Source organism: Heptranchias perlo, chromosome 43 (genome assembly GCF_035084215.1).
Source record: "Heptranchias perlo isolate sHepPer1 chromosome 43, sHepPer1.hap1, whole genome shotgun sequence".
NCBI lineage: Eukaryota > Metazoa > Chordata > Chondrichthyes > Hexanchiformes > Hexanchidae > Heptranchias > Heptranchias perlo.
Window position 1 is genome coordinate 2,175,893 of NC_090367.1, and position 18,289 is coordinate 2,194,181.

At 40.5% G+C, this 18,289-nt stretch overlaps 1 protein-coding gene across 4 annotated transcripts in view; it reads left to right on the forward strand.

Annotated features, from left to right (window-relative positions):
• Positions 1–18,289, forward strand: part of LOC137306405 (ADP-ribose glycohydrolase MACROD1-like) — a 631,024-nt gene that overhangs the window by 218,701 nt on the left and 394,034 nt on the right. For 3 of the 4 annotated variants that reach the window (XM_067975577.1, XM_067975580.1, XM_067975579.1), the window contains exon 4: positions 10,308–10,337. The exons of the other annotated variant lie outside the window; for it this stretch is intronic. In XM_067975577.1, coding sequence (XP_067831678.1) covers positions 10,308–10,337 — 30 coding nt within the window. The remainder of the gene's footprint in view (positions 1–10,307; positions 10,338–18,289) is intronic. 4 annotated transcript variants of the gene reach the window in all.

Sequence of the window (18,289 nt, forward strand, 5' to 3'; positions counted from 1 at the left end):
GTGATGATTTCTCCTTATGCCACAGTTGCAAGTGGGTATTTGCAATGTGGGAATCATTGTTGCAAACCATATCAAGCCCCCTTCAGTCTTCCTCTTACTCCTTCTCTCGACAGGCTTTAAAAACCCAAGCTTGGCATTACCAAACCATTGCTTCCTGATTCACCTAGTCTTTTTCGTTCTGCACCGAGTCTTTTTTTCCCCTCTTACTTTTTATGCACATTAAGGTGACGGATATTAGTGCTAGGGAATGGAACTCTTCAAACACCCAGTGTTGTCATTAAGTACTCCCAGGTCAGATGTAGCACGACTACATGCTCCCTCTGCTCTGTTCCAGCAACGTGCCTCACCCCCCAACCAAATCACCTTCTGAATCAGTATGACATAAATTTTCCATTTCCTACACTAGCCATACCGTGGCCTTTGAGTAAGATTGGCAATTAGTGATGAATTAGAGTTGGTTTTGTGTGGTAACCCATTAGGAACTGGATTGAGATTGCTCAGAATCATTTCACATCGGACCCTTACAGCCATTAAACAAATGAGATTTTCATCCCACCAGCCTGGGGTGGATTTGAACTCAGGTCCCAGATGTGGATGGCCAGTGTGTAATCCAGTATGCCACCAAGTCTCCTTAGCACAAACCTTTTACGATGATTTCTCAAAAAAAAGCTGCTTGACACAGTTCGATCGATCATCAACACTCCTATTATCTTGACCGTAACTTGAAGAGATGAATCCTAGAAAGGGTTAAAATGGACTTCCATTGTTGATATGGCAAGAGATTGAATAGAGTGGTCACCCAGTGGGGGGGGGAAGTCATGTCCCCTCTAATCATTTTGAGGTCGGTCAATGCTGCCAGGACCCTCTGTCACCCGTCTTCAGCCTCCAGGTTCGGTCTGCTAGTCAGTGCGGTTCCCGGTTTGGCCTTCAGACTGGGTATGTTGGCATTCCCCAGTTCCCAGCTTGGTCCCCCGCATGCTAAGTTGGCCAAATTTCAAGTTCGACCCCCAGTTGCCAGCTAAACCTTTGAACTAGAGGGTACGATTGAGGATTGTCTCTTGGTAATTTTTGGTAATTGAAAATCCAGACAGGAATGTCTGGTTATGATTGTGCATATGAGAATAGACATGTTCTGTACAAGCACGCAGTTTTAAAAAAAAATATACAGCACTGTCCCCATCTGGTAGGCAGCCATAACTGAGAAAGATAGAATTCAAACAAGTAACATGCCACAAAAGTACGTGAGATAGCAGGGAAGAAAAAGAAACATTCTAGTGTAGAAGCTAGCAAGTTTCTTTGATTATTAGCTCCTCAAAACTGGAAGTAAATTGCGCTCAGCTAGTTGGCAAATCTTTCCAGCCCTGAATTGGACTGTTTTCTTTCCTTCACTATTAATGACATCAAGCACTCCCAGGTGTACATACTGTCTTCCTGCTTTCCCCCACCCTCAGAGATGCAAAAGGCCTGAATGCTTATTGTACTGCTAATGAGCGTTCCCCCTCAATAGGGAACCACAGAAAAACAGTCCCGAGTAAAACTGATGCAATTGAAATAAAGAATGAGTGTGTAGAGATAAATAAAATTAAGGATGGAATGTACACAGTACATCTTGCAATAGTCACGGGTAAATGGTAGTCTGTGTGGACAGTGTATAACATATGACATTACAAAGTGTACGATAGCGTAGCATGAAACTACACTAAATGATTACTGCAAATAGATTAATTATTAATCCTTGGGTGCGCATTTCTACTCAGTAAATTATGAAAAAGGTACAGTTTCTAGATTGTAAGGGATAATATCTACTTACAGAACTGCTGTTAGAACTGCCACCCTCGTGATGGTCTATGAAAACCCAAAATTGTGTGTTAGAATTAAAGAGATGAGCTTCAATGGCTCTTCATTGTCCCCAGGTTTTATTATATGTGTAATTCAACAGTTATTTTTCAATTTCCACCTCTTCTCCCCTTGTCCCCATCTCTCCTGAAAGCATAATTCCATGGATTCTCTCCAAACATGTAATAAAAGGCCCCTCAGAAGGGGGAATGACACCAAAACAAATTAACATTGCTAAAACTAAAACTATTAAGCAAGATTAAAAAATATACCTGTAGATATAAATCAAATGAAATGTAGCCTTGTGTGCACAATGCATGTTTCAGTGATTGCAAATCATGGGAGACTGTAGCCTAGTTTTTCTGATTGGATCTGCCTGGCTAATGGCCATGAATCGGGCAGACCCGATCATAAAATGGGGTGGAATTCTCTAACACCCATTTGCTGCCATTATTTCCAGTAGTCACAGGAATCGCCAGTCCATTTCTGGTTAATTCCCAGGCAAATTTAATGGAAATGACATCATAACCTTGTATGTTCAGTTTTTGGTTATTTCCACCTGATTGTCACTGTTTCATCTTACTGCCCAGCGTTGCTAGGTGCTATGGAGAGATGGGAAGAAAAATGAAACCACCTTGTATCAATGTTGATAGCAAGACTTTGAAGCTTATTTCTGACTCCATTTTGGATTTTTTTTTTGCTGTTGCTAAATACTTTGACATTTGCCTGTGTACCATTTGCTGTGGGCCTGCACATCTCAGGCATGTCATAAGCAGTTTCCCATTGGCAATTCCTTTGTACCTTTGCTTTCTGATGGTAGAGGAGGAACAGTCATGGAATGCCAGGCTGGTCAGACTGCATCGGAAGTGCACGACACCCACCTGCTGGCACCCTAAAACCACAATATATGGGTAGAGATGCTCATACCTGCATTTTTCAGAGAAGCAGTGCCGTGGGAGCTATCACTTTACAAAGGAAGCTAAGTTACGTCACATACATTGAATTACATGCATAGAAGGTGTAACATGGAAACAAGCCATTCGGCCCAACCAGTCCACATCAGTGTTTACCCTCCACTCGATGTTCTAATCACATTTACTCACCCTGTTCCCATATCACTGCTGTTATTTTTAAAACCAAATTGCATTACACTTACTACATTGAATTCCATCTGCCACTGTTTAGCCCATTCCTCCATATTATCAATGTGCCTTTGCAGTTTCCTTTGGTCTACTAAAGAATTAACTCCACCTCCTGCTTTGGTATCATCTGTAAATTTTGACACCACTCAGTCTAGGCCTACAACCAAATCATTACACAGTGAACAGAAGTAGCCCCAGAACTGAACCACTATCCACTTCCAACCACTCTGGAAAAACTTCTCTTAACTCCTACTCTCTGTTTTCTCCCTTTTAATCAATTTTTAATCCATTTTGCTATCCTCCTCCGAATCCAATGCCCCTTAATCTTCTCTTGTAATCTCCTAACAAAATTCCTAAAGTCTGCCACATCCACTGCATTTCCCCCCGCTCCATGTCTGTTACCTCCTCAAAGAATTCAGTGAGGTTAGTCAAGCACAGTCGTCCCTTTTGAAGTCTGCTGGCTCCTTCTAACTCTTTTCTCCTTATATAGACACAAATTTCATCCTTGATTCGAGACTCTAATAGTTTCCCTATCACAAATTGCAGGCAGGCCTACAGCCTACTTCCACCACAGGTGTTACAAGCTGGATAGCCCAGTGGTGAAGAATAGAATACGAGAACCTAGTCTTCAGTTGCTTCTAAGCCTTTATTCACAGAGCTCCACATTACACCCACCACCCCTAGATAAGCTCTCTCATATATGGATACAAGAGCGCCCCAATTGATACACACCACCTGAATACAATTAACACTGATTGATATAAATCACATGGATACAATTAACAGGCACTGCACAGCCAATTGCTTAGTAAGGTTACAACCACCCTTATCCGTTATACTTATAGAGTTTTTTTTCAGGCTGTCACGAGGGACACAAGTAACATTAGTCAATCAACTGTGCACAGATGTATTAAGCAAACCACAGATGCATTGTTTGCTAGAGTAAATAATTTCATCTCCATCCCCATTGACAATTGGTGGCAGCATGATGGGACACTGCAGTTTTATAAAAAGGCAGGATTCCTGCAGGTCCAAGGAGTAATAGATTGCACCTATGTGCCCCCGGCTCAGTACTCAACAACAGGAACAGGAATGTTCAGCTTGTTTGTGACAGCAGCACTGCAATTTGCAAGTGAATGCTCACGTCCCTGGAAGTTGCTGCAATGCCTTCATTTTGAGACAAACTACTGCGCTGGCGCTTTTTCACCCTGATGTGCAAGTGCATGGAAGGATATGAGTGAAGAATATTTCCAGTTGAGGGCTGGGAATATCAAGGGACAACGCTGCTTCTTAGGTAGTGATGGTAAGCAATTAAAGCACTTAAACACTGTGATGGAGAGGTCATTATAAATGACAGACATGCTTTATTGCTGTTCTTTCTTAGACAGTGTGGCTGACTCCTCTTACCATGCCTGACCTGATGAGGTATGCCCTGGCTACTTTTTTCCATTTCTTCCCAGGCAGCTTTCTGTGAGGCCCTGTAGTCCCTCATGCTAAGGAGGCTCTTGCTCCTCAGCCTCACTTCCAGCATCTGTGAACCTGGGAGCTCTCGGCCCTCCTGCGGATCTGCCAGGCGTATTCTCTGAATTTTGTTTCAGTAAAATCAATCATGGTGATGTCTGCCACCTTTAAGCTACTGCAGGCCTTCAAATTCTGCATTCAAATTTCTCGTCCCCTAACAGGCAAGCTTCCAATCAGGTGTTTTTGACGCCTGGGGCTTATTGGCTTGTGGTCTGGAAATAGCAAGCGCTAATGGGTCAGCAGGAAAGAAACTGTTTTGCAGGCTTGAATGGAAGCAGGCAAGGGTGCTTCAGCTTCTCAGTCCGGTGCTGGTCAGCAAAGTACTCGATGTTTAAGCTGTCATTGGAAGTGAGTTGAAGCTACCTATGTTTTGGCGTGTGCTGCCTCTGATGGCTGAAGTGCTGCTTTGTATACATTCGCAACACTGTGACAATAAATAGCTTGAATGATGGAGACACCATGTGTTGGTGCAGCCCATTTACAGGTTGCAGGTGTATCTCTGAGTCCCACTAATAGCCAATTAACAGATTGCAGCTTTCCTTAAAGATGTTGCAGGTACTCCCATTAATGGGCAATTAACAGTTTACAGGTGTACTGAGATGTCACATTAACAGGAAAAATAAAATGACTACAAGACAGCCTGTCTGCATGTGTGAGATGTGATTTTAAAAACTGGGACAATATGTGTTCTATATGTACATTCTCCCTGTGGAGACAACGAAGTGGGCAATTTACATTACAAGAAATCTACAGTGAAAGAGGCATCTGTAGTTAATGCACCACATGGTGAGGCACTCAAACACACAAAAATATCCCAGATTCTAAATTCCAGTTTCCTCCCCATTTCTCCCCTTCTCCAGGAGAACTTCTTTCTTTTCTTCAAATGGGATCTTTAATGTCCACCTGCACCTCTGCAACCGGCAATTCAGTACCTTAGTTTAATGTCTCATCCAGACGATGGCACCTCCGACAAAACAGTATTACCTGTCAATTTATGTTTGATAATGCTCCTGTGAAGCACCTTGGGATGTTTTACTGCATTAAAGGTGCTATATAAATGCAAGTTGTTGTTGTTGTTACCTCAGTACTGCACTGGAGTGTTACATTCGAGTTCTCAAATGGGCTTAAATCCACAATCTCATCACCCACAGGAAGAGTGCTAGGGATTGAACTAAGCTTTCATTATCTGGTTATATAACAAAATAACAACATTTTTGGGGGGGAAATGCAGCATAAAAGAAAACTCAGAGATGTGAGATCATTGCAATGCTATTGTGTAAGATCGAAACTTATGAATTTTCTCATTGCTTTGAACAAACACTTAAGTAGTACAAGCACACATAGCAGAAATAATGCAAAACTGTGACCTCTGACCAGGCAGCATTCACACCACTTAATAAGCTTTTAATACAGCTGAGAAAAAAAATTGACAGCTCCTAATAGCAAATTGTTCAAACCTTCAATACCTAACACTTTTATCACTGCATCATCTATTCCTCAAAGACGTGTTAGATTACTGACCATTCATTATTATCTTGAACTTCATTCTTTATTATACAAAGGCAAGTTGTCTTGAATCAAATTTAGAAACATACTACCGAGTAGGTCTGTATATTCTGTTAATTTGCAAATGGAATGGATCAAACATTTTTCCCACAGAAACTACATCATGCTCTTCAACAACTAGTTATCTTTATGCCAAACTGTGATGTCGGTAATCTCATGTGATGTTGCTCACAGACAAAAGAAAACTGTGCTTAAGCTGTCTCTCTGTCTCCCACTCTGTAAGCTTTCTGCCTTCCTCTGTTTTTGTGTTCATATTTCAGTCTTTCTCTCTCTTTTTCTCTGTAGCTCTCACATACTTTCTATTGTTGTTACCTCTCTATAATCTCTCTGTCTCCGACTCTTTTTCTCATCTTTTCTCTCCCTGTTTCTGTAAATCCCTCCTTCCCTTTATCTTCTGCTTACCTCCCACAAGTGTTTCTTTATTGAATTACTCAATTTGTGCTTTTTAAAACTTTTTTAAGCCCAGAGCATGCAGCAGGATGTCAACGAACATGTACTGGGCTGGATGTACGTACACTGGCTAGGCAGAAAGAAGCCACCGGAGAGCTATTTCAGCATGCACTGATGAGAGAGGAACTAGCTCCTAGAACTATAATGGGAAGTGAATGGGCAATAGGGTCTAGAAGTGAAGGGAGTCAGCGCATGGGCTGGGATAGATTTCTATCTGGATCCAGTGGTGGTCTTGTCACTGTCGTGTTGACTTGTTGGATATGAAGCTGTGGCCCCAACCCATACTGATAAATCTGTAAGCCGTCCAATCTGAGGAAATATTTTGATGATGAAGATTTAGCCAAGTGCCAAGAACGTAACAGATATCCATATTTGATCCAGAAATCTCAGTTACGCCGATATTGGGTGACTAAAATTTGGGCGCAAACCTATGGCAGCGCATTACTGGGGTAAATAAAAGAAATTCGCGTGAGCTGGTCTTTTGCATGGGGGTAGAGCTATCTAGTTGAGCGATAGAGGGTTTTGCTGGATGTATCTCAGAAGCGGCGCAAACAATCAAGGAAATTTGCGTGTACCAATGTTTCAGCATAAAAGTGGTATAAATCAGTTATGCTTGAATTTCCTGGCAAAATAAATGGTACCACGCACACTTAACGTCATAGTTATGCTGAAAATTTGGGCCAAACGGTACTCTTACCACGTCATGGTACTTTTGTATATTTATTCCTAGTTTATGTAGGATTATTGTGTTATTAGATAATACAAAGCGATAGTGACTATAACCGGTAAGATTTCTCACAATTTGCAAGTGAGTTTGTCTTTATGACTGTCATTCATAAGTTATCGGATCATTCTCACTTTTCCAACCCGTTTTTCCATGATTGCCTGGCCTCTGCTTTGAGGTTCCATGGATTTTGTCAAAATTATCTAGTTATATCTTCATAATTAAAATCTCTAGGTGAAGGGAAAACAATAATTGGCAATTAGTTTTGGGGAGTACAAAGGGAATAAAAAGCAAGAAAGATGTATTGTGGTCACCTTGACCAAGGTGATCATATGGTATTGGCGATGGTGTGAACTGAAGGAACCTTCTTTCATTTGGTAATATTGGACATTAGAAGGCTGAGGCACCAGAATGCATGTCAGTCAGTGGATGAAGTATAGACTTTGGTTGAAAGCAAGAATTAAATCAAACTGTAGGAAATCAACCTATTAGGTGAATGACTTGGTTTGAAGAGTTGAGAAAACAAAGTTGCCTTATCCCAGGGCTCACACAAGTGCCACTAGAGCGCTGACAGCACAATTACAGCTTTCTAATAGAGCATCCACCGCATTGTGGCTATGTCAGGAACCCACACTGGAGTCCAACCCACCATGAAGCTGAAACCTGAACTAACAGTATGTGGGCAGTTCTGCTGAGAATTTATTGCTGTGGTAACAAGCCTGGGACCACAAAGTGTGAATCCAATTGAATTCAGCAATGTTAAATAATTCCATACTGTTGTAGCTGCTGTGATCTTACTTTAACCTCTTGAATGTTGAATGGCCTTTGGTACTTTCTCAGCCTACTAGCCTTCTCTAAAAGGACTCATAAGCTTTGTTATAACAAGGGGAAGAAATAGTAGTAGATATAGAAACTGTATTCTATATATTTGAAGACCTTCTATTCCAGATCTGAATGTCAGAGTATAGCATCATCAGAAACTTCAAATGCAAAGCTGAAGGGTTGTGGAGAGCCCGTGTCAATTTAAACTTTGTGCCTCTTATACATTTGTTGACTTGCAAATTCAGTGTCCTCACAGTAGATTCCTACAATCCTACTTTATTTATTAGACTTGGAACCAGAAATGACAGGGGATCCTTGTCAGACCAGATGCTGGAATTTTCTGATGCATGCAAGTAGACCTGCCAAGTGTCACTCATTAGAAGTGACAATCACCTATCTGAGTTTAAATATCCAACCTGTTTTGATATGTCATTCTTAAATACAGTTTTGCACGTTTAAATATGTCGCTCTTGCTGATCATAAAAGTCACTCCGACATTTCTCTCATATTGACATCTCTGTACAAGTGAGCTGTGCATTTGATCCTTAAAGGGTAATTGCTTTCAGTTTCTGTCTCCACCAGTAGAGATAAAAAGAAAATACAAGGAAGACATTCAAGTATTAGAAGCAGTGCTGAGAAGAGCCGCACGTATGATCCCCAGTTTTAGAGGCCTGTTATCAGGAATGACTGGATAAACTGGGTTTATCAGCCTTGAAAGGAGGTGTCCAAGAGGTGACCTTATAGAGGTATATAGCTAGCTATCGGAATGGTAAAGGTAAATCTGGACTATCACTTTAAATTAAAATGTGAGAGTAGGATAAGGGGACACAGGTTTAAACTAGTAAAAGCATGCACATTCTTATTAGGACTACTGCTCGGAGTGGAGGATGCACATCAACACAGACTGGCCCGTTTCCCTATTGTAATTTCTATGTAACTGTCCATAGACAGGCCAGCTGAAAGGCGATCCATGTATAAGAATTAGAAAAGGTGAATGTGTGTCTTACTACTCCATGGTTCAAGATGCTAGGCACAGCAATCACTAGGCTGTCTCAGTAAGTTCAGTTCTGTATGACGAAACTGATCTGTTAGATATTCTTAGCAGACAAAGGAGTTTTACTGGTTTTTGTGTAAAATTGATTCACTAAGGCTTCTAAGATTACTGAAGTTCAGCACAAAGCCTGTGTAATAGCTTTACTGATATATGAAGCTGGAACTTGGGATCGTGAAGAAAGCAGATGAGAGTAGATTAAATACTTGAAGGAAGATGCTTTAGATATGCAGAAGGAATCAGGAAGAAAGATTATGTTTCAAATATAGAAGTGTGGAATAGATTTAAATAGCTACTTGTAAGCAACATAATGAGAATGGACCGGTTTAGTTGGTTTGGACGTGTGTAGAGTGGTAAAAAAGAAACTGGCTCAATATGGATACAAAGAAGGGTAAAAGAAGGAAGAGTTTGCGCAACATTGTGAAGTGAGACTGGACCCGATTTGCTAAGCACGTGCACGTAAGAAAATAACAATCTTTAGCAGAGGAAAAGACCAGTTAGTTCAATAAACCTATCAATTTTACAGAGACCAGCCCCACTTCCTCCCTACCATCTTACATTACCCCTTAATCCCATTCTTTCTCTGGAAACGCATCAAATAGCTGCTTGGGCCCATTTACACTGGCTCTTTAAGTGAACAAGTAAATGTGAGCATAAACCACTTCAAAAGGCTGATTTTACAAAATTGTGCACCCGGCTGGGATCCTCGCCCACTGGGAGCATATCTAAGGCAATTGCGGCTGCGGTTCCCATGATTTTGCATCTGGACTGCATTCGTAAAATCAGCCTTCACGTGTCTACATTTTTGATAAAATTATTGAGTAGATGAAACTGTAGCCCAAGGAAATTTGTGAGAATATTGCACGGTAGTTTGCATTGAAAGTAGATTTTCGTTCCTTCCCAACTGGAAAGCACCTACTTCGAAAGTACTTCATTGGCTGTAAAGCACTTTGGCATGTTCTGAGGTTGTGAAGGTGCTATATAAATGCAAGTCTTTCTTTTATGTGGAATTCTGTACAGTGGCACTGAAAGTGCTTGGGACTTCTCTCTAGTGGGAAGTAGTTTGGTCCAATGAAATTTTATGCATTGAATCTGGACTTCAGCCTGTGTTCATGGATATTGTGTGTTGAAATGTGCCAAGGCTAAGATGAGTGTACGGTATGTTAACTCTCTTTTTCCTCTTCTTTGTTTGCAGCAAATCCTTCACTGATGGGAGGAGGTGGAGGTGAGTATTTTGGATTTGATCTTTATACTGCCTACTATAGCAGAATAGTTTTTCTGACATATGCCCTGAGGTACAAATTGGGGCAACTTCAACAGCAAAAAAACAGTCATACAATGGAACCATCCAGTCATATAAAAGGGGCATAAGTGTTTGTATGTGTCTGTGTGCTGTTGAAGCCCAAATTATTAAGTCTCTGGGCTGTGTTAAGAACTATTCTCATGTAAAATGGATATGAAAATTCTCTCCAGAAGCTACAAGCTCAGTTCTGGTATTACATCAGAATCAAAGCTCAGCACCACCTTAACTCCATGTACACCTTCATTATCTACATTTCTCTTTTAGAACATTGGCTTATATTTGATAGTTTGTGGCTCCATCGAGTAACCAACAGAACTTTTTTCTCTGCCATGAGTGTCATGTAGCAGCCAACAAATACGTCAGAAATAGCAATGTAAATATCATTGCTACGTAACCAGGCCAATGAAAATAACCGTGCAGTACGCATCACATGGGGTATAGTCTCCACTTTAACATAGTAACAGTTTCAGGTAGAGGAAAACCTTCAGTCCATTCATCCCAATGATCCACAGTACTCCCTTGGTGCATTTCTAATAACCCCAACTCCCATTTGTTGACGAGAGCCTGTCTAGTTCCTTCTTGAAACCCGTGAAGTTTTCTTGTGTAAAGTTATAGCAGTGGCTATTTAGTAAAAGGATGTTAATTTTGTTCAGAGAAGAAAATATTCTTCAATATGTTTCTCTTCCCAGCCGGAGTGCTAAGTGCATCCTGAAAACAGTGATAAAGTAAAAATAAAAACTTAGAACTAGTGGTTTCCTTTGGTGTTGCTCACGGTAAGTTGGAGATAATGCTGTTTTTATAACAGGAGCAGTACGCAATGTGATGCTACAAGTGCAGTTGCTATAATAGGCACTTCCTGAGTTAATTAAAGGTTAATTGGTCTTAGTGAGGAAGTTTGCAGATTAGCAGGTGCTTTTAAATTTGCAGCTCCAGGTGAGAACAAACCATCATGAAATTACTATCTTCCTCTTTTTATGTATTTTTGACATCTTGAAGTGTGACATCTGAAGTGGGATTTTTGATGTGTTAGACACAAGACTTTTTAAAATATACTGCTGGATCTGTAATGGCATTATTCACAATAAATCGGATGATGCATTGTTTTATAAAGATTGGAGTGTTATGTCATTTAACGCAAAATGTATTACTCTGCTGCCAAGGCACAGCTGTGCCCTTTTAAGGTCACACTGTCTAATTGTTAAGTAAACACACGTTCTGGTCAGTCACAGTTTAATTTTTCTTTAGTCAGGGAGCTTTGAGGATTGGAAAATGCCTGTAAGTTTGGGGTTACAAGTCAGAAGCATCCAGCAATAAGAGTCTGGATTTTTTTTTAAAAGTGTGATTCATAAGGTCACTGGGGTACAGACAATCTCGCTCCTTTGTCAGGAAGATCATTTCTGCTGTCCTGGAAACGGGTTTCTTTTTAATGCTTTTGTTTTAGTGTGGTATAGAAAAGAACTTTGCATGTAGACAGGTGTAACAGACAAAGCCTGTGCTGGATAGGACGCACATGAAAGACTGGTGGTTTTTGGAAAATAAGCCACTCATCACTGCCAACATAATGCACTTGAGCCTTTGTTGCTGTGCGTTCCATGGTCAGTTTTCTCTGTGATTTTTTCCCCCCTATTTACCACCAATTGATGGCAAGTATGGAAACTGCACAGCTGCACCTTGAGATTTATATTTTTCACAATCCAGATGTTCTGTTCTGTTCTTCACTGTGCTTGCATATGCTACCATAGGTGAGACCTATTTGCCCAATATGAGCTGCTCCGCTGTAATCTTTAATGTGACTGGAAACAGCCCTGGTTTATTGTTGATAGCAGCTGGAGCCAATAAGTGTACGTGTGAGTCACTCTGAGTATGCATTAAAAACAGTTCTGATGGTGACCATTCAACATTTTTAACTTTCATTAAAATAGAATTTTAAAAAAACTAATTGTAAAAGTTCACACTATGGCAGACACAATGTTTGACCCACATATCAATATAGCTTTAACTTGATATAAAACTTTTGAGAACACACTGCCCTAGGAACTGAAGCGTTCTCAAAAAAAATCCGCAATATATTGATGCCACCCACTTCCTGCCCCATGTCCCTTAGTCCTCCTGCAGATTGCTTCGGGATATTTCATTACATGAAAGTTTCTGTATGAAAGTAAGGCGGTGTTGTCGAGAGGGAGACTGTCCCTTTAAAAGAGGTGTGGCAATGGGGCTTCTCATTTAAATAAAATATGTGCAGATAAAGATCTGTGGACTGTACAGTTAGTGAGGATGATGATGAAATATAGAGGAAAATGTTGATTTGTTTGTAGAAAGTCGCAATCCTTGGGATTCCAGCCTGTTCAGTCAAGACTTCCATTAATGCCAGTAAATGTTATTGCTTTATTAATGCTAAAGATCTTTATGGTACAGGAAGAAGTAAGAGAGTAGGGGAGAAGATTTGTGTTGTCATTTCACAAATACATATGCATTAAAGGCACAGATGGGTAATAAATTTATCTTGTGTTTCAATTATTGTAATAAATCATAAGCAGATTGCTTAGCTTTTTCTTGCTGACCAGCAAATTAGTTCGACAGTGGTTTGATTTATCTCAGAAAGTTATAGCACCTGCGAGTGCTTTCCTCTCAGTTGTGCTTTCTGAAATGTGTGTATAAAGTACTCAAAGTGCCGGTAAATTAAATGGGATTGTGGCTAATGTTGACACACAGTATTTAAAGTTGTCAGAAAAATATTGAGCAGTCAGTCAGTTGCATTGAGAGGAAGCAGGCTGTTGGTATCATTGAAATATATGCATTATTCCCAGATTAAGCTGCAGACCTTTTGGTGGAGTAAGTAGATAACACTTCCACTGGTATCTGTTAAAGAATATCTCTGTAAATGGAACTAACCATATTTCTTAATGATATAAGATGTCTAATCTCAAATATTTGGGAGCAGCCGCCTTTACTAATTGTAATTTAAGCACCCCCCCCACCCCAGATCTTTGTTGCTATGCTGTCCTTAGTTGGATGATAGGATGGTCCAACATATGAATGCTGTCAATGCTGCTTTTTTATCAATCTGCCAAGAGATCCAGCTTGGCATGGGTTAGAATCTCGCTCCTTGGTCAATTTTCTCTGCCTTCCCCAGCCCAACTTATCTATGACTGATACGCATTAACCCTATAAAAAGATTAGAGCACCATTGTCAGTGAAGGCTGGCCTTCAACTGTAGTAGTCCACTTATTGTGGGATAGAATAATGAGGCAGTCTGATTACATTGTTGACCTGTCTATCTATCTATGTATATATCTACCAATTCCTTCTTGCTATTATTACTATTAAGATATTTTTTGTAAGTGATGGGGGTGGCAGTGTGTATTTGACTTCTTTAGATATCAGTTGTGTTGAATTTTGTGTAAGTGGGAAGGAGCATCTCAGGTCAGACTGTTCATTTGAGCTTGTAAGTACAGTGTCAGTTAATCAGAGAACTGTGCTCTCACTATGATTGAATTAATATATGCAAACATATTATCATGTTTATGTCCAATAAGGTAAGATGTTGCTTATAACTGGGTTTGTATTAACTAAATGCCTATTAAGACTTTTGAGTCCAATTTTCAGAAATATAACATGGTGAATTTGAGGAATCTGAGTTGGTGCAATAATATTCTTTTATCTCTAGGTATCTTTAGCAGGGATTGTAAATATGACAAGACTATAGACTTATTGCCTGTGCTAGTGGCAGAACATCAATACAGTACATGTCCTTGTTTTTACTCTATTGACAGACTGTTTAATTTGGACCCTTTCTGTGGTGCATAATTGGAATGTCAATCGTCCTATAGATACTTAGAGCACTTGCTTTGATCTAATATTGGCTACATCAGTACTCGGCACTGACATATATCATGGTTATACTTAACTTCTAATGAAATGACTCCTGGAATGACATAACTAATGAGATTCAGTTGTGCCGGCCAGGTTATGTTAACTGTACACACTGCTCTTGCTCGGAAATTTGCCACACCATTGCGCATATGAAGAATGACATACATTGAGTATGTAGAGCAGTATGAATTGGATACGTACTTGCACAGTGGTGCTCTTGACTTTAGGATGAAGCTAGTGAAACGTGACTGGCACACATCATATTTGTCATTGTATCACCTACAGTCTGGTGGAGTCAGACTTGTATTGGTAGTTAAATGTTAGTACTTAGTGTTAGTCAGCCATTAGTGTCAGCTTGGCTCAGTTGGTAGCATCTGAATCAAAAGGTTGTGGGTTGAATTTCCACTGTAGGACTTCAACACATAATCTAAGCTGAAACTTCAATGCCAGTACAGAGGGAGTTCTGCATTGTCAGAGATGCTGTTCTTTGGCTGGGACAATAAACTCAGCCCTGTCTACCAATTACAGCAGTGTGATCTTGCATAAAATGGCTGTTCTTCTTAGTGTGGTTCTAGCATATGCAATTTCCATTGAGAATCACTGGGAAAAGATCAGGAGTGGGAACCGTGGCTGATTTTTTTTCTCCTCCCCAGCCCAGGGACAGTTCTAGCACTCATAATGACACCCTAACTGAGATCAGCTAACAGCACAAGCCATCGATTGAGTTTGGGATCTTCCTGTCTGTATGGCTTAATACTATTGCAGTGGTCAACATGTGTGAACTTAATGGGAGTGAAATTGGTCTTCGGTGATAGCGAATCGGCCACCCGTTTTACACTCTGCCCGATTTTCATTTCCATTGAAGGTTTTGCGCTACGGCCAGAGACCAATTTCACCCCCAATGTGTCAGCAGATTATTCAATCATGTAGTTGGATTATTGCTGGTCTTATGTACTCGCCTAACACTCACGCACACACTTTCCATCAGAGGTTGTGAATTGTGAATAAGTCCAAGCACCTCTCTGCAGTGAGAGGGAGTTTTGGGACTACTCCCATTCCTTCTTTGTAAACAGAGTGGCAGAGGAGTGGGAGCAAATCATCTTCAATCAGGTATGGAACGCAGTGCGAGAGAGAGAAAATGAAACAATCCTTAGGAATACAACTTTCAAAAATTTGAGGTTGGTGCTTTTCTTACGGCCAGGTGACCATGAAGCTGTCAGATTGTCGTAAAATCCCAACTGGTTCACTAATGTCCTTTAGGGAAGGAAACCTCCTGTCCTTACCTGGTCTGGCCTAAATGTGACTCCAGTCCGACACCAATGTGATTGACTCTGAATTGGCCCAGAAAGCCACTGCTACAGGCAGGTTCAAGAAGAAAATCCCACCAGCACCTTCTCAGGCTCACTAGTGGTGGGCAGTGAATGTCAGGGAATGCCATATCTCAAGAATGAATTTTTTTAAAAAGTGGCATATAAGTCCTTCAAACCTTCAGGATATACTGTACAAAATGATCACGTAAATCTTCTGGAGAAACGAGAAGTGATGTAAAATATATTAAATAGAGATATACAGCAGACATTGATGTAAAATATACAGGAAAGAGTGATGTAAAATATACAGAGAACTGGTGCACTCATGCCAACCATCAGTGTTTGACATCTGCTCTATTGGTAGGGGGATGGCAGTGGTCTTGGAGAATACTGCCAGCAATTGTCGACTTGCCTTGGAGTCTTCTGAGGCTGGTGAATTGGATTCTATCTGCGATCAAGGTATTTCAGATCGTAGTTATTGTTTGTTAACTACAAGAAGGGGAACCCTACTGAGTCTGAAAGCTACTAAGGAATCTTGCTGATATGAGTGGCTCTTAAGGTGGTTCTTTGGGTTGTCATGGCAAGCATATTGGATGCTTTGGAGGCCCAACAGTAATCAGAAATGAACAGGCTTCATTTTGCTCTTATGATGAATGTGTAGAGCAAGTTGTCACTTTATATGAGATTGCGGAGTATTGTAATACCCGGGGGAAACTACTAGCTTTGCTTTTATCAATTTTTGTAAGGCTTTTGACCTTGTGTCTCGTGTAGTTAGCATGAAGAAACTGGAAACTCTACATGGCTAAATCCTGGATTTTATCTACAAAATGTACTCAGGCTTCAAGGTCTCTGTAAGGATAGAGGGAAACTCACTAAATCTCTCTCTCTTGAAAAAGAACTGAGGTAAAGTTGTCCACCATCACCCATCCTATTTGATGTCTTCATCAATGATATGTTGGATGGTATCATAACAAACAGCCTTGGAATGTGTTCTGAGCATTTCTGTAAAAATGCGGAACTCCTTTTCACAAATGATATTGTCTTGTTGGTGGACTCACTGAGGATTTAATGTGCTGTACTCACCAACTGGGACTATGGCTAATCAATGGGATACAACAGTGAGTTGCCTTAAATGTGGTATTGTAGCTTTGCTTGACTCGAGGCTGGAGATCTCGAAGATACTGATTAAAAGGTATAGGGGTCATCTGTCCCAATTGCTTGATTCATATCAGTCCTGGGTGGGTTGGGTGATGTGGGTGGGGGGGGAATCACAGTCCTTCAGCAGCACACTAAGAAGAGCAAAAGGCACTTTTGTCTTTCTTCAATGACAGTACAATCATAACGCAGATTAGTTTGTGGCATATTGGACATGTGTTCAAAAATCATGGTTCAGAATTCCAATACATGGAACAGAAACACTATCTGCAGCCCCCTGATTTACATTATCCCGCTGTACCAAGCTCATTATGTATTTGTTACCTTCTAATGCTATAAAAGTCAATTGTAACTTTATTTTATTTTCCAATATTTTAAACATTTGAAACTATTCCAGAATAAATTATTTTTGGCTTCTTGGTTATTGGAGAAATGCTGGAAAATGCATTTTAAAAAAAGGTGTGAAAGAAATCTAGATTTCCTCAGGGAGTTTATCCCCAGAACCTCCAAGGAAATAAATATTGTGTCTTCAGTGCTCATGCTGGGTTCTGAAATTTCTAAATCCACCGCTGTAAAAACCACACTTCTGTGTACTTGATTTATTTCTCCACTACAAGTGATGGAACATTGCTTATACCTGTAGCTTATGACATTCTCATTACATTCTCAGTGTAATGACTAGTTTCACATGCTATAGACAAGGACTTTGAGTTTTGGTTTTCACAGTGAAGTGGAGTGAATTGTGAGATGTGATTTCCAAAACACTAGTAAAAATTCTGTCACCCTAAAGCACTGCCCCTCATCATGGACCTACATTCAGAGCTGTTTGGAGTTGTCAGTCGTTACTTGAGTTGCCCATTGTTTGGGCTGTGACAGCTTTTGCAAGTTTCCTAAGGTTGATATTTATAGCTGCACCCCAGGTGGATCCATGAAAATGCAGTTGGGGCAGAAGTAGGCTGATGGTAGACATTGTTTCAATGCCTTTTGGATTCTGCCAACAGTCACATCACACAACAGGCTGCTTCATCAATGGCTTGTTACGCTGAAAAACAGCAAAGCTTCCTCAACCTTATTACTAGGTGGTGACCCCCATTGGAAATACAAGTATGTAGATATTGGGTATGGACAGGATTCGGTTCAGTTGTCATAGCTCCCATGGTTAAATCCCCCCATGGAACTCACTGCCCAGGCTTGTACCTGTGGAACGGCAACTTCAGCAAGGTATTGGAGAGCCACCTGAACCTAGTGAAGTCATGTGCAGCATGGAGGAGAATAGAAAGAAACAGGTGGCACAAGTAGGAGGGGGAAGAAATCTGAGACGTCTGCATGTCTGGCATTGGATTTCATGCACCATGAATTCCTACATCATAAACTAAATATACCTTTACTTGTGGGGGAGACCAAAACTAGAGGCCATAAATATAAGATAGTCACCAATAAATCCAATAGGCAATTCAAGAGAAATTTCTTTACCCAAAGAGTGATAAGAATGTGGAACTCGCTACCACAAGGAGTAGTTACGGCGACTAGCATAGA